At 34.0% G+C, this 26,426-nt stretch overlaps 1 protein-coding gene across 1 annotated transcript in view; it reads right to left on the bottom strand.

Moving 5' to 3' along the window:
• Positions 1-26,426, bottom strand: part of DNAH6 (dynein axonemal heavy chain 6) — a 174,093-nt gene that overhangs the window by 34,846 nt on the left and 112,821 nt on the right. The window contains exons 55-63 of the mRNA XM_026712631.2: positions 25,397-25,600; positions 23,626-23,751; positions 22,019-22,183; positions 19,715-19,782; positions 8,319-8,499; positions 7,305-7,484; positions 6,069-6,302; positions 4,851-4,986; positions 1,996-2,153 (exon numbers count right to left, since the gene is read on the bottom strand). Coding sequence (XP_026568416.2) covers positions 1,996-2,153; positions 4,851-4,986; positions 6,069-6,302; positions 7,305-7,484; positions 8,319-8,499; positions 19,715-19,782; positions 22,019-22,183; positions 23,626-23,751; positions 25,397-25,600 — 1,452 coding nt within the window. The remainder of the gene's footprint in view (positions 1-1,995; positions 2,154-4,850; positions 4,987-6,068; positions 6,303-7,304; positions 7,485-8,318; positions 8,500-19,714; positions 19,783-22,018; positions 22,184-23,625; positions 23,752-25,396; positions 25,601-26,426) is intronic.

Below are 26,426 nucleotides of genomic sequence, written 5' to 3'. Positions count from 1 at the left end.
ATTATAAGCATACATGATAATACCATCTTTCAACCTCTGATCTTTTCTAATTATTGCTTACATTCTGTTATATAAAAATTATATCTGCTAATATTCCCCCTATTTTTTATTTCTACCTCTATTCTAGCTTCTAATCAGGTCACCATTGCTAATCCTAGTATTAATACACATGTTTATATTAAGACATACTCCTTCATTATTTGGTTATTCCAAGTCACAATATGCCATTCAAGTACCAGTCTTCCTATTATTTAATAATACTATCTTTCAATCTCCAATCTTTCCTTCTAACTATTGCTTCACATAAAGGTGTATATTCTTATTTCTACCTCTATTCAAATTTCTAATCAGGCCAACATTATATTTAGAAAAAAATATAATAATTCCTTTCTATCTATCATTTCTCATCCATTTTAATACTTCAATTCTTATTCATTTTTTGACTTGCCTCCCATACTCCTCTCTTGGATCTTTGTCTGTATCAACATCTGTATCTTCACCATTCATACTGAATATTTCTCCCATCTCTATCCTCCTAAGCTGCCAGGTCTCCAGAGTATCCACCCAAACCCCTATCTCCCTTTCGAAATTATCTTCCAAGTTATCCGATTCCATTTTTAAATCTCTTAAAGTACTTTTCCCTTGGTTTATTTCATCAGTCATTATTGTCTTTATTGTCTTCTCTTTCTCATCTTCTTGCTTTGTTTGCTGGTTTGTCCATTCTATCTTTTCTTCCATTCTTTCTGCTATCTCCTCTCTTTCCTGGACTCTTTGATCTTCGTTCATTATCAGTTGTAGCATATTTTCTATTTTCTCATATATGCCTTGCATTAGGTTCTTTATCTCTCTGTGATTCTTTTATATAGTTCCCCTAATGCTTTGAAACATCAGCACCATTTCTCTTGAAATCCCACACATTTCCCCCGATGGAGCATCTTGTCATAACTCAATAAATCCCACTCTTGCTCAAGTCCAAAAGCAATATGTTCCAGTCTAATGTTACTCCTCAGAAAGTTCAATAATCATAGTTCTTTACATCTCAGGATTAATTAATTCCATTTGAGTAGTCTAGGCAGCTTCCGCAAATCAAAAGTCACTTTACTTATGTATCTTCCTTATTCTGACAATAGAGTCTCCAGTAATCATAAAGTAAATAGTTATAGAACAGTAAGTGTCCCCACAGTCCTCCAGATGAATGTTGTTTATTTCTCTTATCAAATTTTTTTCTAAACTTGTAGAGGTCTGGTATATTCCATTCACCAGTAGATGGCGGCTTCAGCTTAGGTTTCAGCATTGTTTCAAGTCTTATAGATTTGCTTAATCAAATTTAGTTCAATTTATGGAAGCAAACTTGGCTATTCAAGTAGAGTCAAGGAGATAGTTCCAGCATTTTATAATGCCCAATTTAAAAGTCCAATTTTCTATGTTTTAAAAAGTCTTTAGCTTTTCTCCCCTTAGTTCGTTTCTTTTGGGTCTAGGATTTTTCTCTCTATGGTTGTTTGCCGCTTTGAGAAATAGTTCTAAGAGTCTCTTTTTCTGGATTTTCCCCTTTCTTTTTTTCTTTAAAGTTAGGGTCTAAATAAAAAGGAGTCTTCTCACCCAGCTCCAATCTCTGTTCATCTACACTGTTCCTGCACATTTCTTAATTGCCTCAGCTGTCACAGCTTCGTGGCAGCCATGATTGATGCCTCTTCTCCTCATTGTGGATGAGAGGGAAGAAGCCCGAGGTTCAGCAGGAGAGTTGCTGCTCTCCGCGACCGGCAGGGCACCCCTATTTTCTTTACCATCTCTACAGGGTGGCGTTAGCTCCTTTTGGAGCCCTCCAACAGGGAGAATTCAATGTGGGAGCGCCTCCAATATTGCCGCAACATCAGCCAGAAGTCACCACTACTAACCTCTTATTGGGAATAAAAAAGAGTAGCTTTTTCTTCCTGCATGCCTGAAAGGACACTACTAACATAGCAACAATGCCTTACATTGTCAATAAAAACTTACCTTCTCTTCCACAAAACATTTCACTATAATTAATTTCTGAAACATGGTCAGCCTAAAATCCCAGGGAATGTATGGCTTGTCATCTTTTTTTTTCTTTTCATCAGCTTCAGCCTTATAGCCTTCCCACTCTTCTGGATTGATACGAATATCAAGTTGCCCTAAAAAAATCATAATAGTTTCAAGTCATTTTCACAATGGGGTTGATATGATATTAGATTATGGCTAATTCTATCTCCATTCAGTTCATTAAAAATATGGATCTTTAAAAAAATATGGCCATAATGATGTCTCACTGGAGATCATGTGTTGGTAAGTATATATTGCATATTTAATTTAGTTTAATTTAATTTTAATTTAATTAATTTAATTATTATTTAATCAGTCATTCTATTGAGAATCAATCATTGTGAATCAATACATATACACACTGGTTGATAAAACTTACATGCAGTTAAGACATATGTGTCAATGTAACGGAATTAAAATAACCAATAATAAACTGAAGTTAACATACAATTTATAAAAATAAATAAAATAAACCAGAAAAAGATAAATGAAACAATTAAACCATATAATTAATTCAAATTAAAGAAAATTAAAGATGAAAATTAAAAACTAATCAAATGCGCATTGGAAAAGTTGGGTCTCTCAGAGATTCTACAACACAGGAAAATATGAAGAAAAGCTTAATTCTAATGGAAGGGTATTCCTTTTACAGGCAGTCCTCGACTTAGGATCACAAATGAGCCCCTAATTTATGTTGCTAAGTGAGAAATTTGTTAAGTGAGTTTTGCCCCATTTTATAACTTTTCTTGCCACAGTTGTTAAGTGAATCACGGAAGTTGTTAAATTAGTAACCCAGTTGTTACATGAATCTTGCTCCCCCATTGATTTTGCTGGTCAGAGGGTCGCAAAAGGTGATTACATGGGACATTGCAACCGACATAAATACAAACCATTTGCCAAGCATCTGAATTTTGATCACGTGATCATGGGAATGCTGCAACAGTTATAAGTATTAAAAACAGGGGTGGGATTCTACCGGTTCGCACCTATTCGCTAGAACCGGTTGTTAACATTCAAAGCAGTTCGGAGAACCGGTTGTTAGAAGAAATTACTGGCCTAATCCTGTAAGGAAGGCAGGAAGGAAACATTTTGGTGTTGCTTACAGAAACTGCCTCTCCATTAACCCTTATTACATGCTTGGCAGGAATAGACTTCCTGTCTCAGGAACTTCTCTGGAGTTTTTTTTCCTTCCTTTGCTGGTACTTTGCTTGTGTAGAGTGACCATTCAAAGTTACAATGGCACTGAAAAAAGTGACTTATGACCATTTTTCACACTTACGACTGTTGCAGCACCCCCATAGTCATGAGGCCAGGCGAGGAGATGAGTGCCTCGATGTGAGTGATATTGAGTTGGCCATGCCCAGCCAATAACATCACTACCAAGTCATGCCCACCAACTTAGCCATGCCCACAGAACTGGTTGTTAAAAAATTTGAATCCCACCCCTGATTAAAAATGGTCATGAATCACTTTTTTCAGTGCTATTGTAACTTTGAACGATCAGTAAATGAACTATTGTAAGTCGAGGACTATCTGTACTCTACAAAAGTGGAATATTACCAAAAACATCTCCTGTGAAAAATGCACTGGATGTTTAATTTGCTTGCTTTACTCATGTTGTTCTTTTGTTCTGACTCTAATTTCATTTAGCATGCTTTCAAACCCTAATTTTAAATCCTGGTTGCCATTAACCCTAATTAGTGTGATATATAATTAGTTTAAATGTAGCACTATTACACATGACAAAGAAAGAAGGGAAGCAGAATTTGGGAATGGTATCAATGTTATTGTGGTTTTTTTTTTACTTTTTATTGGAAGATGTTGTGAGAGCTATTATTAGAAACCGTCATTTTTAAAGATTATAAAAACAATGGAGAGGAATGGAAAAATAGGAGAGATTCCATATCCCCCAAGTTGCCTCTTGATTTGCAAATCATGGCTTGCAGACAGCCAGGATACTGTCTTAGTGGGAGTATTTGCTGACAAAGGAAGAGGCTCCAATTATGCAAATACTAGTTGACAAAGTAGGCTTTAGTTGCTGAGACACTCATTAGGGAACTTAAAAAGAAATGTAGCATGGATCTCTCCCACAGTGGATTCACTAAAAAGCAGTCTGCCATTGCAGACAGCAACACTAAACTCAATCCCACAAGGTTTATCTTTTTAAAATAAGAGGCTCCAAGAAACAAAAATATAAACCAAAACAAAGTTGTATATGACTAAAAGACTTTCCTTACCATTTGTATTTCCCAATGCAAGCTTCTCTGATATTGTTCTTTCTTAGGCAAATTTCTCTAATGTGAATGTTTAACACATAAAATGAAGTGGCAGCTGCACTTGCTTTTACATGGCTATAGTTCTCCCCTTTGGGAGAGGTTTGGAGTAGATCAAACTAACTAGCCAGAAAGAACACCTTTAAGCACTTCTTCCTATGCTGTCTAGTTTGGAAAACAAGATCTTTATTGCAACTAACAGAATAATAGAGTTGGAAGGGCCCTTGGAGATCTTCTAGCCCAACCCTCTGCTCAGGCAGGAAATGTGACACCATTTCAGACAAATGGTTATCCAATCTTTTAACTAACTAACTGACTAACTAACTAACTAACTAACTAACTAACTAACTAACTAACTAACTCTTATTAACCATTAAAATACAATTAAAATGTACACAGTATGCAATCTTAAAAAGGGAATTTAATTATTTGAGAGGATTCCAATTTGTGTGGGAAAAGCATAAAACCATTTCTTGTATAAACATTTTTTACAATCTCTTTTCATAAATATGTTACCTAGTTTAATGAAAATGGGCTTGAGCAATATGTCTTTTTGAATGCCCTCAAAACTTGGAAGTGTTTCTTCTAAGTCACAGCACATAAACCACGTATTTTCTTCCAGCCATGGAATCTGAGGTTTGGCAGGCCTCTCCTGTTATAAAGATGATAGATGTGTCAAGTAAAATGGGCAAAAGTTGTATAGAGAATATATTCAGGCTACACATTAGATAAAACATGAATACAGTTGAAGAAAATCCAAAGCCTGACGTAATTACTGTATTGCCTAGTTTTCTGATTAAACCTTAATCTCAGATCTCTGATCAGCTGCTTAATGATAACAATACGGGTACAGGTCATCTTTGACTTACAGCCATTCCTTTAGTGACCATCTAAAGTAACAACAACATTGAAGAAGTGACTTATGACCACTCCCTGTGCTTATGACTGTCACAACATTTCCATGGTCAGGTAATCAGTATTTCAGGCACTTGGCAACCAGCATATATTTATGACAGTTACAGCATCTCAAAATCACATGATTGCCATTTGCAACTTTCTCAGTTGGCTTCCGACAAGCAAAGTCATTAAGATTCACTTAATGACTACATGATTCACTTAACAGCCATAGTGATTCGCTTAACAATTGTGACAAAGAAGGTAATAAAATTAGATGTGACCACTTAACAATTGCTTTGCTTTCATAGCAGATGTTCTGGCTGAGGACACTCTATCCTTTTTTTTTGTTAGAGTTTTTCTATTTTTGCTATTCTTTTTCTGTTTCTTCTTCTTTATAGACTTTAAAACACCAAAAAGAACAACACCTTTCTGGGTATTTAAAAATTAAGTGGATTTGAAGGCCAATACCTACAGAAAAGGAATATCTCAGCCTAGCACTGCTCAGGCCTTTCCTTATTTACTGACTGGATGCTTGGCTGTATCCTGAATGGTTGTATCTCTATTCATTGTTTCTTATGGGTGTAAGGGTGTTTGGTAGATAGACAGACAGACATTTTATTTTGGTCATTGACTAATAAAAGTATATTCAATTAAACAAACAGCACAAATCTACCCCCTAACACAAGGACAATTAGCAACTACTTGTATAAGGATGTTTTGTTTTTCTTTGTTTTATTTAAATTCTCAATGAGAAGTTAGAATGCTAACCTCTTGTTTACAATGACTAAAAATAGAGATTTGAAATTTCTCTAATTATAAAAATCATGCCCCAAATACCTTATCCAAACCAGCAGCTCCACGCAGGAAAAAATTCCATTCAAGGTCTGTAAGTTCTTCTTTCTGCCGCATGATTTCAATGCACAGCATGAAGCTGTAGATGAGTTTGTGCTGTTCAAAGAGGCCTCGGGAAACATTAGTGTAAGTTGCATAGAGAGTCTGACTAAGTAGGATTCCTAATCGCAATTGCAGAAGATCATTTTTTTCAGAAGTTTCAATTGTTGCATTAAATAGCTACAAAGAGAAAGGAAAAGAAAACTGGCATTAAAGAGCATAGGGAAAGTGAGATCCTGAAATTATAAAAAAAAGAAGCAGAACATTAATTTAGATTTTTAAGGACTTTTTTATCTGGCCTTTATTGTTTTTATAAATAAATGGAAGTGGTGAACATACCTAATACTCCTTCCTCCTCTTATTTTTTTCCACAACAACAATACAATACAACATACAATACAACAATGCAATACAACAATACAATAATACTGTGGGCTGAGAGATGGTGACTGGCCCAAAGCAGTGGGCCAACTAAGTTTATTTAATTTTACATGCTGCCTGACTCTGAGTGAAGAATAACAGAATTGACAGGGACCCTGGAGATTTTCTAGTCCAATCCCTACTCAAGCAAGAGACCCTATAACCATGGTTGTCAAACTTGCCACGTCATGTGATGTTTTATGACATTTTCCCATTCGCCGAGATGGGGTGGGCGTGGCCTGAGAGTGATGCATCTGGCCTGTGGGCCATCCATTTGACATCCCTGCCCTATACCTTCAGACAAACGGTTATCCAATCTCTTCTTAAAACCTCCAGTGACGGAGCATCCACAACTTCTGAAGGCAAGCTGTTCTGCCAAATAATTGTTCTCTCAGGAAAGTTCTCCTTATTGGTTGGTTCTCTCCTTGATTAGTTTCTATCCATTGCTTTTTTCTACCTTCAGGTGCTTTGGAGAATCGGTGGACTCCCTCTTCTTTGTGGCAGCCCCTAATTAGTATGGTATGCTGTACAGTTCTTCTGACAAATTATCTTATAGAAACACCAGGATCTAACAAATGAGGCAACCAGCTTTATCTGTAGTTATCTCAATCAATAATAAAGCAAGTCATATTGCAAATCATTTTAGCAATTAAAATGAGTTTCAGAGCCAATGACATGGAGGGAATTGTCTTTGTTACATCAGTTTTTTATAAGAAAAAAAATAGCTAATGGAAATATGCAGTTGAAAGAAAAGTTACCAACCTGTTTGAAATATTTTAAAGAAAACTGATACATTGGATCAATATCGGAAAGACTTGCAATTACAAAATACATAACTGATCCTCGAGTAGCAACGGGGCGATATTTTTCTCGAGCAGCATTTATCTTTTCTTCTGTAGTTTCTGCTTCTACAAGCCTTATTTTAATGGCACCAGAGGTAATCTAAAAGCACAAATTTAAATTTTATTTAAGGGCTTATATTTCTCCCCACAATCTCTCATACATAAAATGGCTTCCTCCAATAAGTCCCTAAATAATAGGTTTGAGAGTAACTGGCCCAAAGTCACCCATGGCTGAAGGTAATCTTAAATTTGAGTCTTCTTGCTCCTAATGTTGCTTTATAATCTTTATAATACTGTCTCATTTTAAACATGGAACAAATTTTTCACAAAGAAAGCTGCTGTACCATTTGGAAAGACACAGATAATAACAATATTTAATTTTTGCACCTTTTAGAGGTTCAATGTGCTGAAACCATACTCAGTTACAGTATGTAAATTTTTTCATATTAGGATTAGTAGGATTATAACTCAAGACTGTGTTTCTAAGGTGGATTAATCGCTCTAAATTGGCTTGATATATGAAGGAGATTCTTTATATTAGGATTATGAACTGAAGTATTTGCTGGCAACTGTTGTAAATCTAATGATATCCCTGTAATGTAAGACTTAATAAACTGATTTGTGATCTTGGCATAAACAAGAGGTTTTTTACGTGTCATCTTTTTCATATTCCGTTGTTTGCAGATAATTCAAGAATAGAATCTATTTCTTAATGAAAAATGATAGTATTTTCACTTTGTAATATGCAAATGTCAAATAAGTTACTCCAATTATTCAAATGTAACCTTGTCTAGAATATAATCACTGAAAACCACAAGCTTAATATATTTCCTTGATTATGAGCACAATTAAATTTGAAGATAGGTATATATGTAGGTAAGTAGACAAACTGTATAGATAGATAAAAGACAGACAGATATAAAATGCATCCTGCCTTTGAGTCTTGAAGTGTATTGATGAGTTCTTCATTGTCCAGAATATTCCCTTCTGATGTAAAAAGCATTTTTAGAATTTTATCTTCAATTGCTTTCAGTTGATTCTTATCAGCATTGATTCTTACAATGAGTTGTGTTCTTTGCTCCTCTAGCTCTGGTCTCTCTAATCGCACGACATCACTGAAATGACAGTTAAAATGAACAATTGGTTAACATGAGCTATGTTATTATAAGTTAATGTTTTAACTATTATTCAGTACAAAAATCTTTATTTCTGATCCTTTGGAGCATAGGATCACAGCCACCATTATGCCAAAATGAGTATCACGACACTATAATACAAGCTCCACTGCTCTCTAACTGCATCTCAATTCTGCATGCAAGCCTATAATGGATAGAAATTGTATTGCTATGTCATGGTGCAGATTTTATTATTTGCCTCTTTCCCTGACACCCAAGTGCTAGATGGGATAGTTTATAGAAAAAAAAATGACATTCCACTAAAAAGAAGATCAGCACCCCACCCCCCAAAAATAGCTTAATGTGAAGCAAGCTTGGGCATATAATTCTGATTGCCCATAAGGCAAAAATAAAGTAAGAAGGGGAATGCAATGAAGAAGTTGGAAAAGGAAGACATTTTCAATTGTCTTTGAAAATATATTTCTAGAAATCCTCAAGACATGAGAGCTGTTTCTAGAAATAAATGAAGAAATGAAAATTTCTAATGTAACTTGGAATTAATGCTATCATGATTACAGATAGTCCTCAACTTATGACCACAATTGAACCCCAAATCTATGTTGCTAAGTAAGAAATTTGTTAAGTGAGTTTCCCCCCATTTTAGTGCTCTATGAAATATTTTAACAAATGTATTTTTAATTGCAATCATTGTTAAACTTTTGGTAATTTCTAATTTGCTTTGCTAGAAACCTACAGAATCTTAGAATATCAGAACATGATACTATAACATAGCCTATTGGTCATAAGGGTCTCTAAATTTCTTATAGGTTTATAAAAAAGAGATGATTTTCTAGAAATATTTCATTGTATTTCTCCCAAATATAAATTAAAACGACTGATATAAAGGAAAAAATGCTTATAATCATGTGTAAACAATCTCATTCAGGAGATGGCATTAGAATCATAAACCCAGCAGGCCTATGCATATTGTACCAAACTGCAGCATCATAAACACAATGAACTGTATTAACCAGAGTTCTCCAAAGCAGGAAATTATACTTAACTGTTCAATTAATACCTGATTGCTTTCTCCTAGCCATGTAGGAGTCTCAAAGTGGAAGCTTCTGGGCAAATTTACAAATGATTTTTTTTTTTTACAATAAACACTGTTATGCAGCAATGATTTGGAGCTCTAATTTTCCAGGTAGAATAAAACAAAAAAATATACAAATATTTAGTGTTTTATATAACTCCTTTCAACAGCTTCTTAATGTTGATCCAGATATCGGCAAGTGCTTTCATACTCATCTTTTTATCAATTTTCTCAATTATAAAAAAAAGCATGTGTTTGCTGTGGATTAAAAGTTTAGTACAAAAAGATTGGATTGAGGAGGAATTTTACTTAGTTTCTTGTTTGGGCTCTAAGTGTCAAGGAAGGAGAAAAAACGTTTATTCAACAGAAAATATTTTTTCTTATCTATTTTGTTTTCCAATATCAGAATTAGCTCTAATCCTAGGGAAGCAGGCAAAAAAAAAAACCACACCTCAGGTTGAGGTTAAGCATGTCTTCAGCATGGCCTCTCACAGGGGGAACCACACTTTAAGCCTGGTGTAGGTTTCTTTTTAGCTTTTACAAAAGGATAGCATGTCAGTTGAGTTAATAAGAGAAGGCCAGGAATAGCAGTTGTTTTAAGCAGGTCTTTTTTCCTTAGATTTATTTATAAGTGATAACCAATGCCATATTAAATGATATGGAAACTATAAGGAATGAAGGTGTGACCTGTTTTTAATCTATGCAAATGGAAGTTTCACACCTTTTTGCTGCTGTTCCCAATACAAAGCACCAGAGACAATAAAATATCATAAAATAAAAAATGGCAGAGGTAGTTTTCTCCAGAAACAACCCTCTGAATGGAAGCTGGAAAGAATAGTAAAATTTACAGAGTTACAGTAATCAGCGTTGGATCGTTAAGCATGGAGATTTTAATTAATTAATTTGTTAGAACTCATTGGAGTTGATATTGGTATTACCACATTTGATAATGTGATATTACCACATTTGGGAACATTAGTAGGTTCTTTTGTAATGCTTATTAGCACATAGCCACATTTCAGTGAAACACATTCTTCTGATACCGATGAATATTAGATTCCAGGACACTTCTGGTTGTTGGCTTTGCTGACACCAGGGATTCGCCTTCTCTGCGATTCCTGCTGTGCTAGCCGCCTTGGTGCCTCCGATCCTGACGGATTTGGAGGCTAAGGCTGCCCTGTTGGGGCAGCTGAAGATAGGGGAGAACCGGACGGGGGTGAGGAGCATCGCAACCCCCCCCAGCTGGCAATAACCCCCTTTTCTCAAGACGGTTCCAGCAGTGGTCTTTTTATGGCCACCATAAAGAAGCCGGCAATTGGATAAAGAATGCGCAGGAGGGAGAAGGAGTTTTCTTTTTTTTAAAAAAAAAGAAAGTTTTTTTCTTGGTCGAACTGGGACCTTAAGGATATATTTAACACCTGGGAAAGTAATGACTTGGAAGCTATTGTTCCCGATTGATGTTTTCAGCTGCGAAGAAAAGTGACAAAAAGGGGAAGTTACTCTCCCTCCCCTATGGAATTAACAAATGGACAAGGGAAACCAGCCTTTTGGTAGAAGGTAAAACCTAAACTCCTTTGTTATAAGTGGGAAGGGAGAGGCTTGGGAAAACAATTTTTTACTCTAAGACTTTGCTGGAGGAGATGCCTTGAAGATAAAGAGAATTTTCTTTCCCTAATTTGACTTCACCCCTAGAAGAGAAACTGTAAAAAGAAGAAGCTTCTACTCTGCCTGGACTGTTTGATGACTGTGGGACTTTGGGACTTTTGGGAACTGTTTTAAGCTTGGAATAACTGATTGGTTTAAGAAGAGGATACGAAAGAGAAGAAGAAACTTTAAAATGGCTCTAACTCTTGATGAACTAAAAAAACAATATCTAAAAACAAAGAAAGAAGGCAAAGATGTTATGGGAGAAGCCCTTTGTTTCCTAGATATGGCGCTTGCTATGTGTCAGCAAATTAAACAACAGCTGCAAGAAACCGAGGAAGAAGAAGCCATTTTTAATGAACTAAACGGTGTGACTAAGAAAGAAAGGAGAAAGAGAGGAGCGAAAAGGAAGGACTTAAGAAATAAGAAAATATTTATGAAAGAGAAAAAGAAGATGCAAAAACAACAGAATGCTAGAAAGCAAAAGGAAAGAGGAATGCAGAAAGGGGAAATTAAGAAGGCAGAGGTTTTGAGAGGAGGGGTAAAAAGTTTAGGCGGGCTAAGAAGGAAAGGGAAAAGGGGGAAAAAGTTACAAAGATATAAGACAAGATGGAGATAAGGAAAAATTTTTCAGGGATAATGGGTAATATATGGGTTTTTTTAAAAAAGGGGGGATTCTGCAAAGTACACATGAGTATTGTAATAGTGGTATTTGTATTATAAGTAGATAACCAGAACTTTTTAAGATTTAATAAAAGGCTAAAATATCAAGGTATAACTTTAAAAGGTTTAATAATGAATGATAATAAGTTTTAATAAAATACTAAAGGGAATGTTTAAAATATTAGTTTGAATATAGAGTTTAATGGATTAATGTGTTGATTGTTATGGATTTATTATTGTAGTATTGGTTTTTGAAATAGTAGAATGTACTAAGCAGAATCTGATTGGGATTTAGGTGTTATTTTAAATTTTAACTTAGGGGAATGATAGAAAGGCATCATACTCCGATTAGTGATTCCAGGGGAAACTATTCTTTCTTAAATTGGAAATGAGACAGATGTAAATGGAGAAATGGACAAAAGATATAAAAAAAAATTTTTTTTAAAGAAAGCAAGATTAAATATATAAAACAGAATTAAGATGGAGATGGGAGGAGCTTGCGCCGTGGCGATACGGTCTGCAATCGAGCTCCTCGATTGCAGCCGATATCTCCGCCACTGGCGGTCCAACGGACCTACGCTGTCCCGTAGGGACAGCCATCGTGAAGAGCATATCCTGAGGATTCCGGGATACCGCAAAATCCCTGGAGAGCCCGGGTGAAGCTCTTCTTGCCAGCGGCGGAGAGGCAGCCCCATGCTGCTGAGGCCGGGCGACTCCAGACGGAAAGAGTTTGAGAAAGAGTTTGTCGGTTGGGTGAGAACTTCTTTTTTTATTTAATTTTTGAATTTGGAAAGTTTACTCTAATTATCTGAAGAAACCTGTGTGATTTTTGTTTTGTTTTTGACAAAATTGATTTAGCGGCGTTTTTAGGGAAACGTCAAAGAGAGAATCCATTTTTTTCTTTTCTTTGCTTCCGGACTCTATTGTTACTTATTGGATAACTGGACTGTTTTCTTTTTCTATATATTCATATGTTTTATTCTTCTTCTGGACTTTTTATTTTTTTTTTTTCTGGGCTAGAGGCTTCTCTTGATTTTGTTTGATTTTTCGGTTTTTGTTTTGTGTATTGCAAGCCGGCTTTCCCTTAAGAGAGGAGGGGGAAAGTGAGAATTATGATACTTTGTAACACTGCCACCTAGAGGCTCGGAAATATTTAAAAAAAGAAAAATAGACTCTTCTTCTCAAGGACATCCCCTGATAAGATAGAGAAAGCACTTTGTGGAATATTATTACAGGTGTCTTTCTGGATATACATGGCTCAGCTTTGAAGCTTGTGGGAAAGAGAAGGAGTTATAATTAGAGCCTTGGATAATTAAATAGAGTGCAGTGTTGTTGTTTTTTTGAGTTCTGCCAACCCCTTCACTAACATCAAGGTCCTGACTTTTAAGCTTGATTTATTTGCAAAGGGAAGCCTCTGAATTTCTTTTTCTACTTATATTTTATTTTGATTTAACTGATTTTATTTTTTCTTTTGCCTATTTGGATCCTGTTTTCTCTTTTTCCTTTTTTTTTTTTTTTAATGTACATTAGCGGACTATTTCTTTTTCCTTTTTTAATTGAGGTTTTTCTTTTTCTTTTTTTTTTTTTTTTCTGGCTGGACTAAGGTGTGGAATCTGAAGAAACTTATTTTTCTTGGTTTTTGTTTTGTTTTTGTTTTTCTCTTTTTCTTCTTCCCTTCTTCCTTTTTGGCTTTGTCTTGTTTATTATTATTATTGGGTTTTTATTTTTACTGTTACTTTTTTTTATGGTTTTTTTTTCTTTTTTATTGGACTAAGGTCAGGAAGAATTTGAAGAATTTTTTTTTTTTTTTCTTTTTTTCTCTCACTTTTGGCTTTTTATTGTTGGCCTTTTTACCTTGGATTAAAATTTCATATTTTTTTCTTTTTTTTGTGGATTAAAATTTGAAAAAACTTGAAGAGTTGGAACCACTTAAAATGAGTAAGAAATTTATATCTTCAGGTGCCTCTATGTCTGCTTCTGCCTCCCCACCATCTGGACAGCGTTCAATTCAGACATTGTTAAAGCAAGATAAAGAGAAAGAAAAAGAACAAGAAAGAGTATCCTTCCAGATGATTATGCAAGGAATTCAAGATCTTAAGGTAAAAATGGATACTATTGAACAAAGAACAGGTAGGATGGAACAGATGATGGAAAAATATGAAGAGAGACTCCAAAATGTTGAAGAGGGAGGCAAACAAAGAGAGGAGAAAATTGGAAATATCGACAATAGATTAACAGCGATTGAACAAGAAAAAAAGTGAGATGTTGAAGTGGGAGTTGGATAGATCAGAATTTTATCTTAGATTCCAAAATATAGAAGAAGAAAAAGGACAAGATTTGGTTGCGATAATGGTAGGAATCTTGGCGGAGGCGCTCGAGATAACAGAAGAGAAGATGATGGATGGAATTGATGAGATATATCGAGTTTTTACAAGATATGCGATGAGAAATAACCTACCCAGAGAAGTTCATATTAGATTTATTAAAAAATCTTTGAAGACACAAATATTGCAAGTAGCAAGAGAGAAGCCACTGAAATACAAAAGTAAAGAAATTTTGGTTTTAAAACAAATACCTAGAAGAGTGAGAGAGATGAGAAGAGAATACCGATTCCTGACTAAAAGGTTATTGGAAAAGAGGTGTCTTACAGGTGGTTGATTCCAGAAGGATTGATGTTTACGTGGCAGGAACAGAGACATAGAATTGATTCAATTGAGAAAGCAGAACTGTTTTGCGCAGAGGTTTTTGGAGGCAGAGAAGGAGGAGCAGGAAAGGAGGTCCCATCAATTGAATCTCAAGAGGAACAAATGGAGGTTGGAAAAGAAGAAGGTGCAGTAGGTGGACAAGTGGATATTAAAGATCAACGTGAGGCAAGACCCACGAGAGTGGTTAAATCTAAATATAAAACATAATTATGGAAGAAAAAATTGATTACAATGAATATAAATGGACTGAACTCAGCTGCTAAGAGAAGGAAGATTTTCCATAAATTAATGAAATTAAGGTTCGACATAATTTGTTTACAAGAAGTTCATATTAAAAAGCAACATGAACAATTGTTATTACAACCAAAATTAGGAAATTGTTTACCTCTTTGACACAATCCAAGAAAAGAGGGGTGGTTTTATATATTAAAGAGGCCATTCCAGCAAAAATGATTTATACAGATGATGATGGGAGAATATTAATGGTAGAAATAATGGACAATAATAGAAAGATACTTTTGATTGCAATTTATGCATCGAATGATAAACAGGAAGAATTCTATAGAAAATTACATACTAAGACTGCCGAACTTGACTATGCTAATGTAATTATGATGGGAGACTTTAATGGAATTGTGGATAATAGACTTGACTATATTGCAACAACAGTAAAGCATAACAGGAAAACTCTTCCTAAATCCTTTTTAAAATGATAGATGAATTAACTTTAAAAGACATATGGAGAGAAAGAAATGATAAATCTAAGCAATTTACGTTCTATTCAAATAGGCATCTATCATGGTCCAGACTGGATATGATTTGGATCTCAACAGATTTAATGTCTAGTATTCAAGAAGTAAATATTGAAACAAGTACTTGGGCTGACCATAACCCATTGACAATTGAATGGAAGGGACAAAGGAAAAGATCGAGATGGACATTAAATAATTCTATTTTAAAGGATAAGGAATTTATACAATGGATGGAGAAAGAATTGGCCTTCTTCTTTAAAGAGAACAGAAAAGAAGACACCTCAATACAGAATGTTTGGGACACAATGAAGGCCTATGTTAGAGGCTTGATAATAGACTATACAAGAAAAAGAACAACAGGAAAAGGCGAACTCTTAAAGCCTTGGATGATGAATATAAGGGACTTGAAAAAGAATTACAGAAAATGCCACACAGAAAAGATGTTAAAATGAAACTGGATATAACTAAACATAAAATGGATTTAATAGAGAAAGAAGAACTGGCACAGAAAATTAGGAATGCTAAACAGAATTATTTTGAGGATGCAAATAAGCCAGGTAGATGGCTAGCATACAAATTGAGAAAGGAGAAAGAGTCGAGGAAAATACCGCAGTTAATAGACGACCAAGGTAAAATTTGTTATGGCAGCAAAGAAAAAAAGAGATTATTTATGATTTTTATAAGCATTTGTATAAGAAAGAAGACATTGATGAGGAGAAAGTTAAACAATACCTACAGAATGCAAATCTACCTAAGATACCTAAAGAGATTGAAGAAATGCTAGAAAGTAATATAACAATGATGGAGTTAAGTCAAGCACTTAAGAAACAAAATAATGGAAAGGCACCAGGTCCAGACGGGTTTCCTGTAGAATTTTATAAAATCTTTCAAGAATCACTGTGTATTCCACTGTTAGAAGTTATGAATGAAGTTATGTTAAAAAAGATGATACCTAAAACATGGTCAGAGGCTTATATTACACTTATTCCAAAAGAGGAGGCGGACCTACTGCAAATCAAGAATTATAGACCGATTTCTTTACTAAATGCAGATTATAAAATTTTTGCTTCAATATTAGCAGAAAGACTTAAAAAGTACTTGAATAACTTTATCCACCCAGACCAAAATGGGTTTTTGCCAAAGCGACAAATCAGAGACAATATGAGAGTAATTCTGGACACCCTGGAATACTATGAGGCACATCCTGAAAAGCAAATGGCTTTGATATTTTTAGATGCTCAAAAGGCATTTGATAACGTGAATTGGAGATTTATGTTACTTTTAATGGAACAGATGGGCTTTGCTAGAAGATTTATTCAGGCAATAGAAGCAATTTATAATGAACAAACAGCTAAGGTAATGATGGAGGGAGAATTTACAGATCCTATTAATATAAGAAAAGGCACAAGACAAGGTTGTCCTCTTTCTCCCTTGATATTTGTATTGACTTTGGAAGTGTTGAATAGAAATATCAGAGAAGATAAAACTATAAAAGGAATGAAAATTAAAAAGGAAGAATTTAAACTACAAGCCTTTGCAGATGACCTAGTCTTTATCTTGGAAGACCCTATAGAAACAGCCTCGAAACTGTTGGAAAAGATAGAGGTCTATGGGGAGGTGGCTGGTTTGAAAATAAATAGAGATAAAACAAAGATTTTGTCAAAGAATATGTTGCTGAAACAAAGGGAAGAGTTGGCAGAACTGTTAAAAATTCAAGTTACAAACAAGGTTAAGTATCTGGGGATATATTTGACATCAAGATGTAGTACATTGAAGGAGAATAATTATATTAAACTTAAACAACAGATAGCTCAAGACTTGAAAAAATGGGAGAACTTACAATTGTCATTAATAGGAAGGATTTCAACAATTAAGATGAACATTTTACCCAGAGTCTTATTTTTGTTTCAAACAATACCAATTAGGCTTGGAAAAGAATATTTTGAGGATTTAAATAAAATTGTTTTGAAGTATATATGGCAAGGTAAGAAAGCAAGAATAAAGTTAAAGCTTTTACAGGATGCTAGATTTAGAGGAGGGTTTGGACTGCCTAATTGGGAGTTGTACTACCAAGCTGCAAACTTGACGTGGGTTAAAGAATGGATAACATTAAGGAAAACCAGATTGTTGACATTAGAAGGTCATGATTTGTTGTTGGGCTGGCATGCTTTTTTATGGTACAAGGAACTAAAACACAGGGGTATTTTAGAAGGCATTATATACGGGAGTCTCTGTGGTTGAATTGGGAGAAGATAAAAAAACAGTGTTATTTGAAAATTCCAGTTTGGTTATCGACGATAGAAGCGTTTTCTTATCCTATAATCTATAAAAAGGAACAAACAGTTAACTATGGGGAATTATTAGATGAAAAGGGTGAACTTAAATCGATGCAAAAATTGGAAGAACAAGGTATACGGATGAATTGGTTTTCATATTTTGCAAATATATTCAAAGTACTATGAGGATTCCAAAGCAGAGGGATTTTATGATAAGCAAACTGACTTGGATAAGATTTTGATGGGTACTGATGAAAAGGTGATTAAAAAATTGTATGGTTATTTATTGCAAATTAAGCTTGAGGAAGAACAAGTTAAAGAAACTATGATTGCGTGGGGGAGGAATTTTGGATATGGGATTGATTTAGAGAAATGGCAGAAATTATGGTCGCAAAATTATAAAATGACAATGTCTACAGCCTATAAAGAAAACTTGTATAAGATGTTTTACAGGTGGCATTTTCCCCGACAAGGATAGCAAGAATGTTTAAGAACAAATCCGAAAAATGCTGGAAATGTCATCAGAAACCTGGTTCATACTATCACATGTGGTGGACTTGTGAGGATGCTAGAAAATATTGGACTAAAATCCACATGTGGCTGGAAAAATGACAAAGAAGCATATAGACTTGAAACCGGAGTTTTTCTATTGGGAATACTACCAGATACTTATAGTAAAGAGTTGAAATATTTGATTGTAAATGTATTGACTGCTGCTAGGATTGTATTTGCAAAAAATTGGAAAAATGAGAAAATTCCATTGCAAGAAGAAGTTGTAAAGAAAATTTTGGAATGTGCTGAGATGAGTAGATTGACTTTTGAAATTAGAGAGCAAGAAGATAAACAATTTTATTTAGTTTGGGATCTTTCTATCAATGGTTGAATGATGAAATATTAAAATATAAAAGTTAGATAATAAGGAATAATAATGACTTTATTTTCCCTTTCCTTTTATTGGTTTTTGATACTATATTTATATAATAGTTTTCTTTGTTTCTTTCTTTTTCATATTTGGGATAGAATTGGTATGATTATAAGATTTGTTTTAGAATAAAATATTTAAAATATAGTTATCTCATAAAGGCATGACCGAATAAAAGTTTAGTCAAATTTTTTTTTTTCTTTAATAGAGATACTAGGATTTATAAATTTGTATTGATAAGAGTATTATATAAAGTAACTGTAATTGTGACTATGAGGTGAATGCACAAAACCGATGGACCAACCGACTTACGGTGTGTACAAAAATATGGGGGAGCTGATACTTTTATGTTTTGTTGTTGTGTTTTTTATGTTAAAAAAATAATAAAAATTTATATAAAAAAAAAAAAAACAGAATTAAGATGAGGCAAAAGTGGAGAGGAGTTATATAATAGATATAGAATGGTAAATAAGATGGGTAATGGTATATAAGAAAAGCGTGAATACAACTGAGTCCATACAAAAAGAGGTAATCTGGGGCCAAGTTACTTTCTAGAAGAAAGCTTTATGTTTTTTATGTCTGTGTTTTATGTGTGTGTGTTTAATTAAGAATTAAATAATAAAATCTCGGAAGAAGACTAGATGAGAATAATTATAAACAAGCCAGAGGGAAATATAAAGTTGATGACTGGATAGCAGATAAATCAGAAAGGAAATATGATTGAATAATGATTAAAGAGAAACAATGTGGAATTTGGTAAAGAGAATTTACGTGTTTATATGGAAATGGGATAAATTATAAGTATGTGATATAAAGCAATATGTTACCTGCCTTGTAAGGATCTACAATGGAAAGAGGTTTTATGTTTTTAATGTTTAATGATGTTTTGTCTTGTTTGTTTGTCTGTAAAATCAATAAAACTTGTTTAAAAAAAAAAAAGAATATTAGATTCCACTACTTTGTTTTATCTAATTAATGAATATATATAATACTTTTTCACATTTCACAACAATAATAGAAGAAACTAATATTGCTTCATGCAGGTGAGATGAGGCTACAAAGAAATTGAGCAGAATTTACACAAACAGTCTATAAGATTGAGGCTCCTGCTATATGCTATAGACATATTCAAAAATTACACTAAGGAATAGAAGCAATACCTTAGCAGTTGATCTTCCAGACCAGATCGGGTAACAGTAAAATTTATTATAGTTACTTTGATGCACACCTATAAGAAAAAGAAAAAAAGAAAACCATCTTCATGTTTTAAAAAAATGTTATATTCAGATAAAAAAATACTGATAAAAAGTTACAAATGACCCTTCAAAAGATGATAGGAAGTTCACATTGCAGTCTAGTGGATGTTTACTCAATTAATTAATTAAGGTCTCTTAATGAAATAGAAGTTATATATTTTATAAATATTTCGAATTCTGAAACTGGTTGCAAAGGCCTTAAGATATCTCTGGATTCTGCAAAGCAGTTAAGAACTACCAAACAAACCAAGCTAATGTGCTTTGATAGGACTTGATATTCCCAAGTACAGATGACAGTCTTTAACAGTTTTAGTTGTTGTTACACTGCTCATTACTTCTGAAAAGTTATACAGTAATTTTGCAGAGGTGGTATTCAGCAGGTTCTGACCAGTTCAGGAGAACCAGTAGCGAAAATTTTGAGTAATTCGGAGAACCTGCAAATACTACCTCTGACTGGAGATTTTACAGTCTCCTTCCTCTGCCATGCCCACCAAGACATGCCCACAGAACCGGTAGTAAAATTTTTTGAATCCCACCACTGTAACTGTGGCCTTGAACTGATTTTTCACAGTTAGACTATAAAACATTTAATACCCCACCAAAATCATTTTATGGTGACATGAAAAAAAGCAACAAAATTAATAGCCCAATACTTTCTTCTTCCTTATCTTCTAATATATATTATTTCTTATACTGTAATGTCACTACGTTGTACCTTTTCCTGCCCTGTTTCATATCATAGGTGAAGATTTAAAATGTGCACAACAATGTTGCAAAAAAAGTTAAGTATTTTAATATATAACAGAGAAAGAGGCAGAATTTAACATAAAATGCTTTTTTCCTTAGCCTTCCAATGTCAACTATAGTATACAGTTTAACGTCCCCTCTATTATAAAATCTACTATATTTGACTGATACATAGAAAATTCTGATGTAAACAATATTTATCCAGATGCTGAATCATTCACTAGCTGATTCACAACTTGAGTTAGCCTAAGGCTTCCTTTGACAAGGTTTTGTTGGAAAAGTCATTGTGGCTGCTTCTGTGTAATACTTTAAGCTATAATCTATCATTTATTTAGCCCAAGAGGATAGGTTTACATAAAAAAAGTATGTGGCCTTGAAACAATAAACCACATTAAGACTTAGTGTAATTGTATATGAGGAGACCTTCAGAAATGGGGTGAAGAAATAGTATCTACGGAACAAATAAGAATAAGCATAGCCTGCACCTGCATTTTTAGCAGAGAAAGAGGCTCGAAAGGGACTCTCCCTAAATTCTCAGGCTGTAAAAGAGATGGTGGGCGAATTGTACTATCACACTCGCAAGATTCTGTTAATGTATCCTTACAGTAAAGTAGAATTAACTCATCTAACCATGTGTCCTGTGTGATATACCTGGGAAGGCTGACACTAAGTTCACATATGATCAAAAATAAGCACAGTTACTAAATATTAACTGTACCAAAAAAGAGATAGATTGAAACCAGGATTTCTAGCTCATTGTATTGCTCGCATAACAGAAAGAGGTACAAGAATGCCATAACTGATTTCATTATAAAAGCAGGAATTGTTTCATAATGGAACCATCACTTTTCTACAATAAACGAACTTACTTGAGAAGTAAGTATATACAGTATCTCTTGTTTCTCCTTTTCTCTCTCATATACCTTACCTTTGTAGGAGCTTCTGTATGAAAGTGTTTGAAAGTTACAACTGGTTCTATTTTCTGTATAATTACTATAGCAGTTTCTGAGCTCCATGACCATAATTCAAATTACATTCTATTTCAAATGTTCATAAGTGAAAGAAAGTAAACAGTTTGCTAATTTTAGCCCATTTTTCTCCATAGAAAAAAATGAGAAGCAAGCTGATTAAGATTCATACTTCCCATTTCTTATACTAAATTATGCATACAAAAACATCCACAAAGCAAAAATAATGGAGCCCAGAAAGTATCATTAGCACACTGTCTATCAACTGTACAAAAACATTCCCAGTATAACTTTTACAGATGTTGTTAATTTAGATAAAGAAAGCCTAAGATGGTTTTGCAAAAAAATATACAATTACTTTAATTGAATCAAAAAAATATGCCTTTTTAAAAAATTCTTAGAGTCTAATTTTATGTTGTCTACTCAGAATTATGCTCAATTGAATAACTACAGAAAATTGCAGCTCAGCTACAACATCTAATTAATATGATACCTCAGGTAAATAGTGGGGATTTGGCATTTTTGTTGTCATGTAGAACTTGAAGTTTCTATCATAATCTATGTCTGAATCTCCAAGGCGAATTAACAGTCTTCCTCCAGAAACAAAAGTCTGTTTCAAAAGAATAGGTTCCAGGGCTGGGTCAAGCGTTTCTTTAATCTATTGAAAAAGAAGAAAAGCATACGTTTTACTAAATACAATTTTGAGAAATCATTAAAAAAAATCAGCTAGTGCATGCATGCATTAGGCTGTTTAGAAGAGATCAGGAACAAGAGGTCAGATTCTACAGCCACAGGCTACTGTAGTTGAGTCACAGTATCTATCTATCTATCTATCTATCTATCTATCTATCTATCTATCTATCTATCTATCTATTATCTCTTTTTCAATTTGGACTTCATCAAGCCAAAAAGACCAATACAATTGTCCCTATCCACAAGGTTCCAAGTTTCCAAATCTTTCTGGTGTGTCATAACTGCTACATCATATAAAGGGCTTTGAGGCATTCATATAAGAAGTCCATTGTCTACCTTTATCATTACTATCATTATATTCAATAAACATAGATAAAGCCAATCACTTTCTAGGATATAATGCTTTGGGATATCTCCTCCCTAAAATGGAAAAAAGTATTTTCAGGGATTCACAATGATAAAAGGCACAACTAGGATGGTTCCCCTTCCACACCTCTTTTTTATGTTTTTCAACTCAACAGACTATACAAAGAAATAATATAAAAGAGCTCAGATCTATATCTTTCAGCAGGATAACTCTCTAAGATCAAATAGCATGGAAGCAGAGTCAGGGAATTGGGGAATAATAAGGTCAGAGAAAAACTGTGTTTTAAAATAACTGGACCTGGTTTGGAGCTATGGAGAAAAGAAGTTTAAAAATTCTACAGTACGGTACATCTCTTTTGGAAGAGGCAATTGGGCAACGAGTTGGAATGTAGCCTTTAACTTATGACCACAATTGGGACTGAAATTTCTGTTGTAAGTCATTGTAGTTAAAAACTGAGTCATCCCATGACGGGATTTTATGGCCATTTTTAATGTGATTGCTAAGTTGAATCACAGTCTTAACTATAAATTAAGTGACAAGTGTGTACAGAACTCAGGTTTCAAAGGATTTTATTATAAACTATTTGAAGCTTCCAACTATGATCCAATGTCTTCTATTCACACAGAATTCTCACAAGTGACAAATAACTGGCGTGGGGCCCAAGAGTGGTACACAACCCTGGGGATGTTTGGTGGCTTGAGACACACCCTCCGCTTTTTGTAACATTTCAAATGTTTTAACTTGTTTTAATTCTGTTAAACCTGTTTGACACTGTTTTTTAACTATGTCTTTTTACAAGACCACATGTTTTGTTTGTAAACTGCTCAGAGGCATTCATTCATGTGAGAAGGGTAGGGTAGAAATTTGATAAATAAAAAAACAAAAACAAATAAATAAACATAGATTCTCCCAGAAGTTGAAGAAAGTCATTTTTCTTATGGAGATTTTAGCAAGCAATTGTAGCCTGTGGAATAAATCTAATAGCTATAAATAAAAGAATAGTAATAAGATTATTATATGTAAATGCAATAGATTCAAACCTCTTCTAGAAGCACAGGTAAACCCAGACGAATAGCATTCTCCAGTGTACGTAGGAAACCAGTGTCTGTGAGCTTAATTATTTTTAAACCACATTTTGCTTCTTTGTTTCTTATCCAACGGTTTGCCTGTATATTAAAAAAGATATCATTAAATGTGAAATTTTAATTGAACCCTAAAAGGACTGTTCATTTTATTTTCTTAAAACATTCAGATCCTAAAATTAATTTCCTTCTCATTTCTATAATTGTTATATCAGCACAGAGTGAAATCAAAATCTACTGTTTGCCTTGTTTTTTCAGGGTGATAATTAGAGGCAAAATGAGAATTTAAACCAATATTCCTCAGTTATGCTCATGCTTACGCAAGTAAAATTAAGATAAATACAAGAGAAGTTTCTACACTGCCAACTATGTGAGATCCTCCACCTATGGCAAGGAATTCAGATGAGAAATAGGATTGTTATAACAAGCAGCAGAGGGATCCTTCAAATCTGATACATATAATAGTGGTGGTATTAACAGTGTAGTAGAGTATTTTTTTAAGGTTTGAGAGAAAGAACACTATCAGCGTTGAGAATATGTCAGGGTTTATTTACTATCAACAATTCTCAGTTTATTTGCAGAAACTAGGAAATATGAATGGTTTCTCGTCACTCCAAGTTTGAAAATGCACTGTATATTTTTTTAAAATATGGGGAATATCTACAGAAGATGCTATTGGCAGCGTGGATTTGCAAGGTTCAGGAGGCACCTTCTTCATACATGGCAGTTATTAGAATGAGAATTTGATAAGGAACTTTTCATGACAGCAACTAAATTATTGTTTACTGGGCTGCACTTTTTAAAACTCTTTTTCTTGGCATAAAGGTAAAAGAAAACAGACTACAGTGGCAACATGATAGGCACCTGATTGAGAATTACTTCAGTGATCCTGGCTTCTCACCACAGAGTAAGGAATAAATGACCACATATATAGATTTTAATTTTCCTCTATTCTTTAATAATAAATTCCCTATTCTATCTAACCAATGGAGGAGAATGATATAATTGAAGCTGGAAGACAATGTTTAGTTAATTTGAAACAACTATGTCCTTTCTTTCACATAGCTACCTTGTTCTACAAGTACACCTATTTTATCACAGGGTAACTTCCATTTTGTTTTGTTTTGTTTTATTTGGTAGATTTACATGGCCACCCATTTCAAATACATGACTCTATTGATATTGCTTTTTTGTAGCTATTATTGCTATACCCTGCCATTACAGAAGACTGCCAGATATTACTGTGGTATGTATTGAGCCCAGAAGTGAATAGTTCTAGGGCCAATTAAAATGTTGAAGGATTTCTGGGTATTCAAAAGCCAACAGTTCTAGAAAGTGGATAGCAGCTATTGGATAGATCTTCTATAATAATTGAGAAAGAAGGAGGTGTTTGTTTGTTCAAAGAATCCAGATCACAGTGATAGGTTGGTGAAATTGTAGTTGGGAACCAGAGGGAAGATTAAAAGGATCAGTGGTCCAGTTTGACAAAGTCAATTCAGAAAAGCAGTGGCAAATCCCTAAATTCTTCTGTGACTTTCTTTTTCTTTTCAAACTATTAGAGCAAGGTGACAGAAGAAGGAATACATTATTCAGAGACTAGAAGCTAAGCTGGATCTCTAAAGGAACATAAACCAACAACACTGAATAATAATTGCACACGTCTTTATAGAAACAAACTATATTTCTTGAATATGTCAGCTATGAATAAATGATTAAAATAAACACTTACCTGGTCCTGAGGATCAATCATGAGTGGCCAGCGCCGTCCACGTGTAACTAGAATGCCATTTTCAGTTGAAACATAATCGCGAGGTAATCCGTCAGTATTCCACTGTCGAATTTCATAGGGATCTCCCAAAATATTTATAAGACTGAAGTCAGAACTAATAGGAATGTCTAGATCTTGGCATTGTTTGATCCAGCATTCAATTAACTAATTTGAAAAGGGAAACACAAATCAGGAAAAGCTATTTCAGTTACTGTAAGAAATACTAATTATTTTAATCAAGACAAGGTTTGCATGAGAGTTAATAAGGCAGATGTTCAATATGAAGATATATTTAACTGGATGATCTAAAATTATATAGTAATGTTTTGGGATATAAATAATCTTATAAACCAAAAGACCTTTCCCTTAATGAGATTGTCAAAATGAGTAGGACCATAATTCTGATTTTTCAGCAATTGCTTTTGACTTCGGTAGTGGAAAATTATATACAATTGTAGCTGGGTAGTAATCAATGGAATTGGTAGATATAAAAGTTCAAGTACTGGTAAAAAGAATTCAATGGTCCTTAACATTAAAAAAAACCCTAATAATAAAAACATCCCAGATCCTTGGGAAGGATTCTATAAATATTTGGTTGACTGTGTAACCAACCATGAAAATCTAATTATGTCAATATTTTTGCTTTTGTAGGCATCTATTAATGATACTAATCTATTTTTAGATAATTTTAACTTTTTAAACAATTTGTAATTTCCACTAAAACACAGGTAGTCCTCGACTTACAAAAGTTAATTTAATGACCGTTCAAAGTTAAAATGGCACTGAAAAAAGTGGCCATTTTTTTTACAGTTACAACTTTGTAGCATCCCCATGATCATGTCATCAAAATTCATAGGCTTGGCAACAGGTTCATACTTATGACCGCTGCTGTGTCCCAAAATCATGTGATTACCTTTTGCAACCCTCTGGCAAGCAAAGTCAATGGAGAAGCAAGATTCACTTAACAACCGGGTTACAAACTTATCAACCA

Source organism: Pseudonaja textilis, chromosome 2 (assembly GCF_049901715.1).
Source record: "Pseudonaja textilis isolate UNSWEBS1 chromosome 2, rPseTex1.2, whole genome shotgun sequence".
Classification (NCBI taxonomy): Eukaryota; Metazoa; Chordata; class Lepidosauria; order Squamata; family Elapidae; genus Pseudonaja; species Pseudonaja textilis.
Note: the sequence above shows the minus strand (reverse complement) of the source record. Positions and strands in the feature narration are given on the sequence as shown.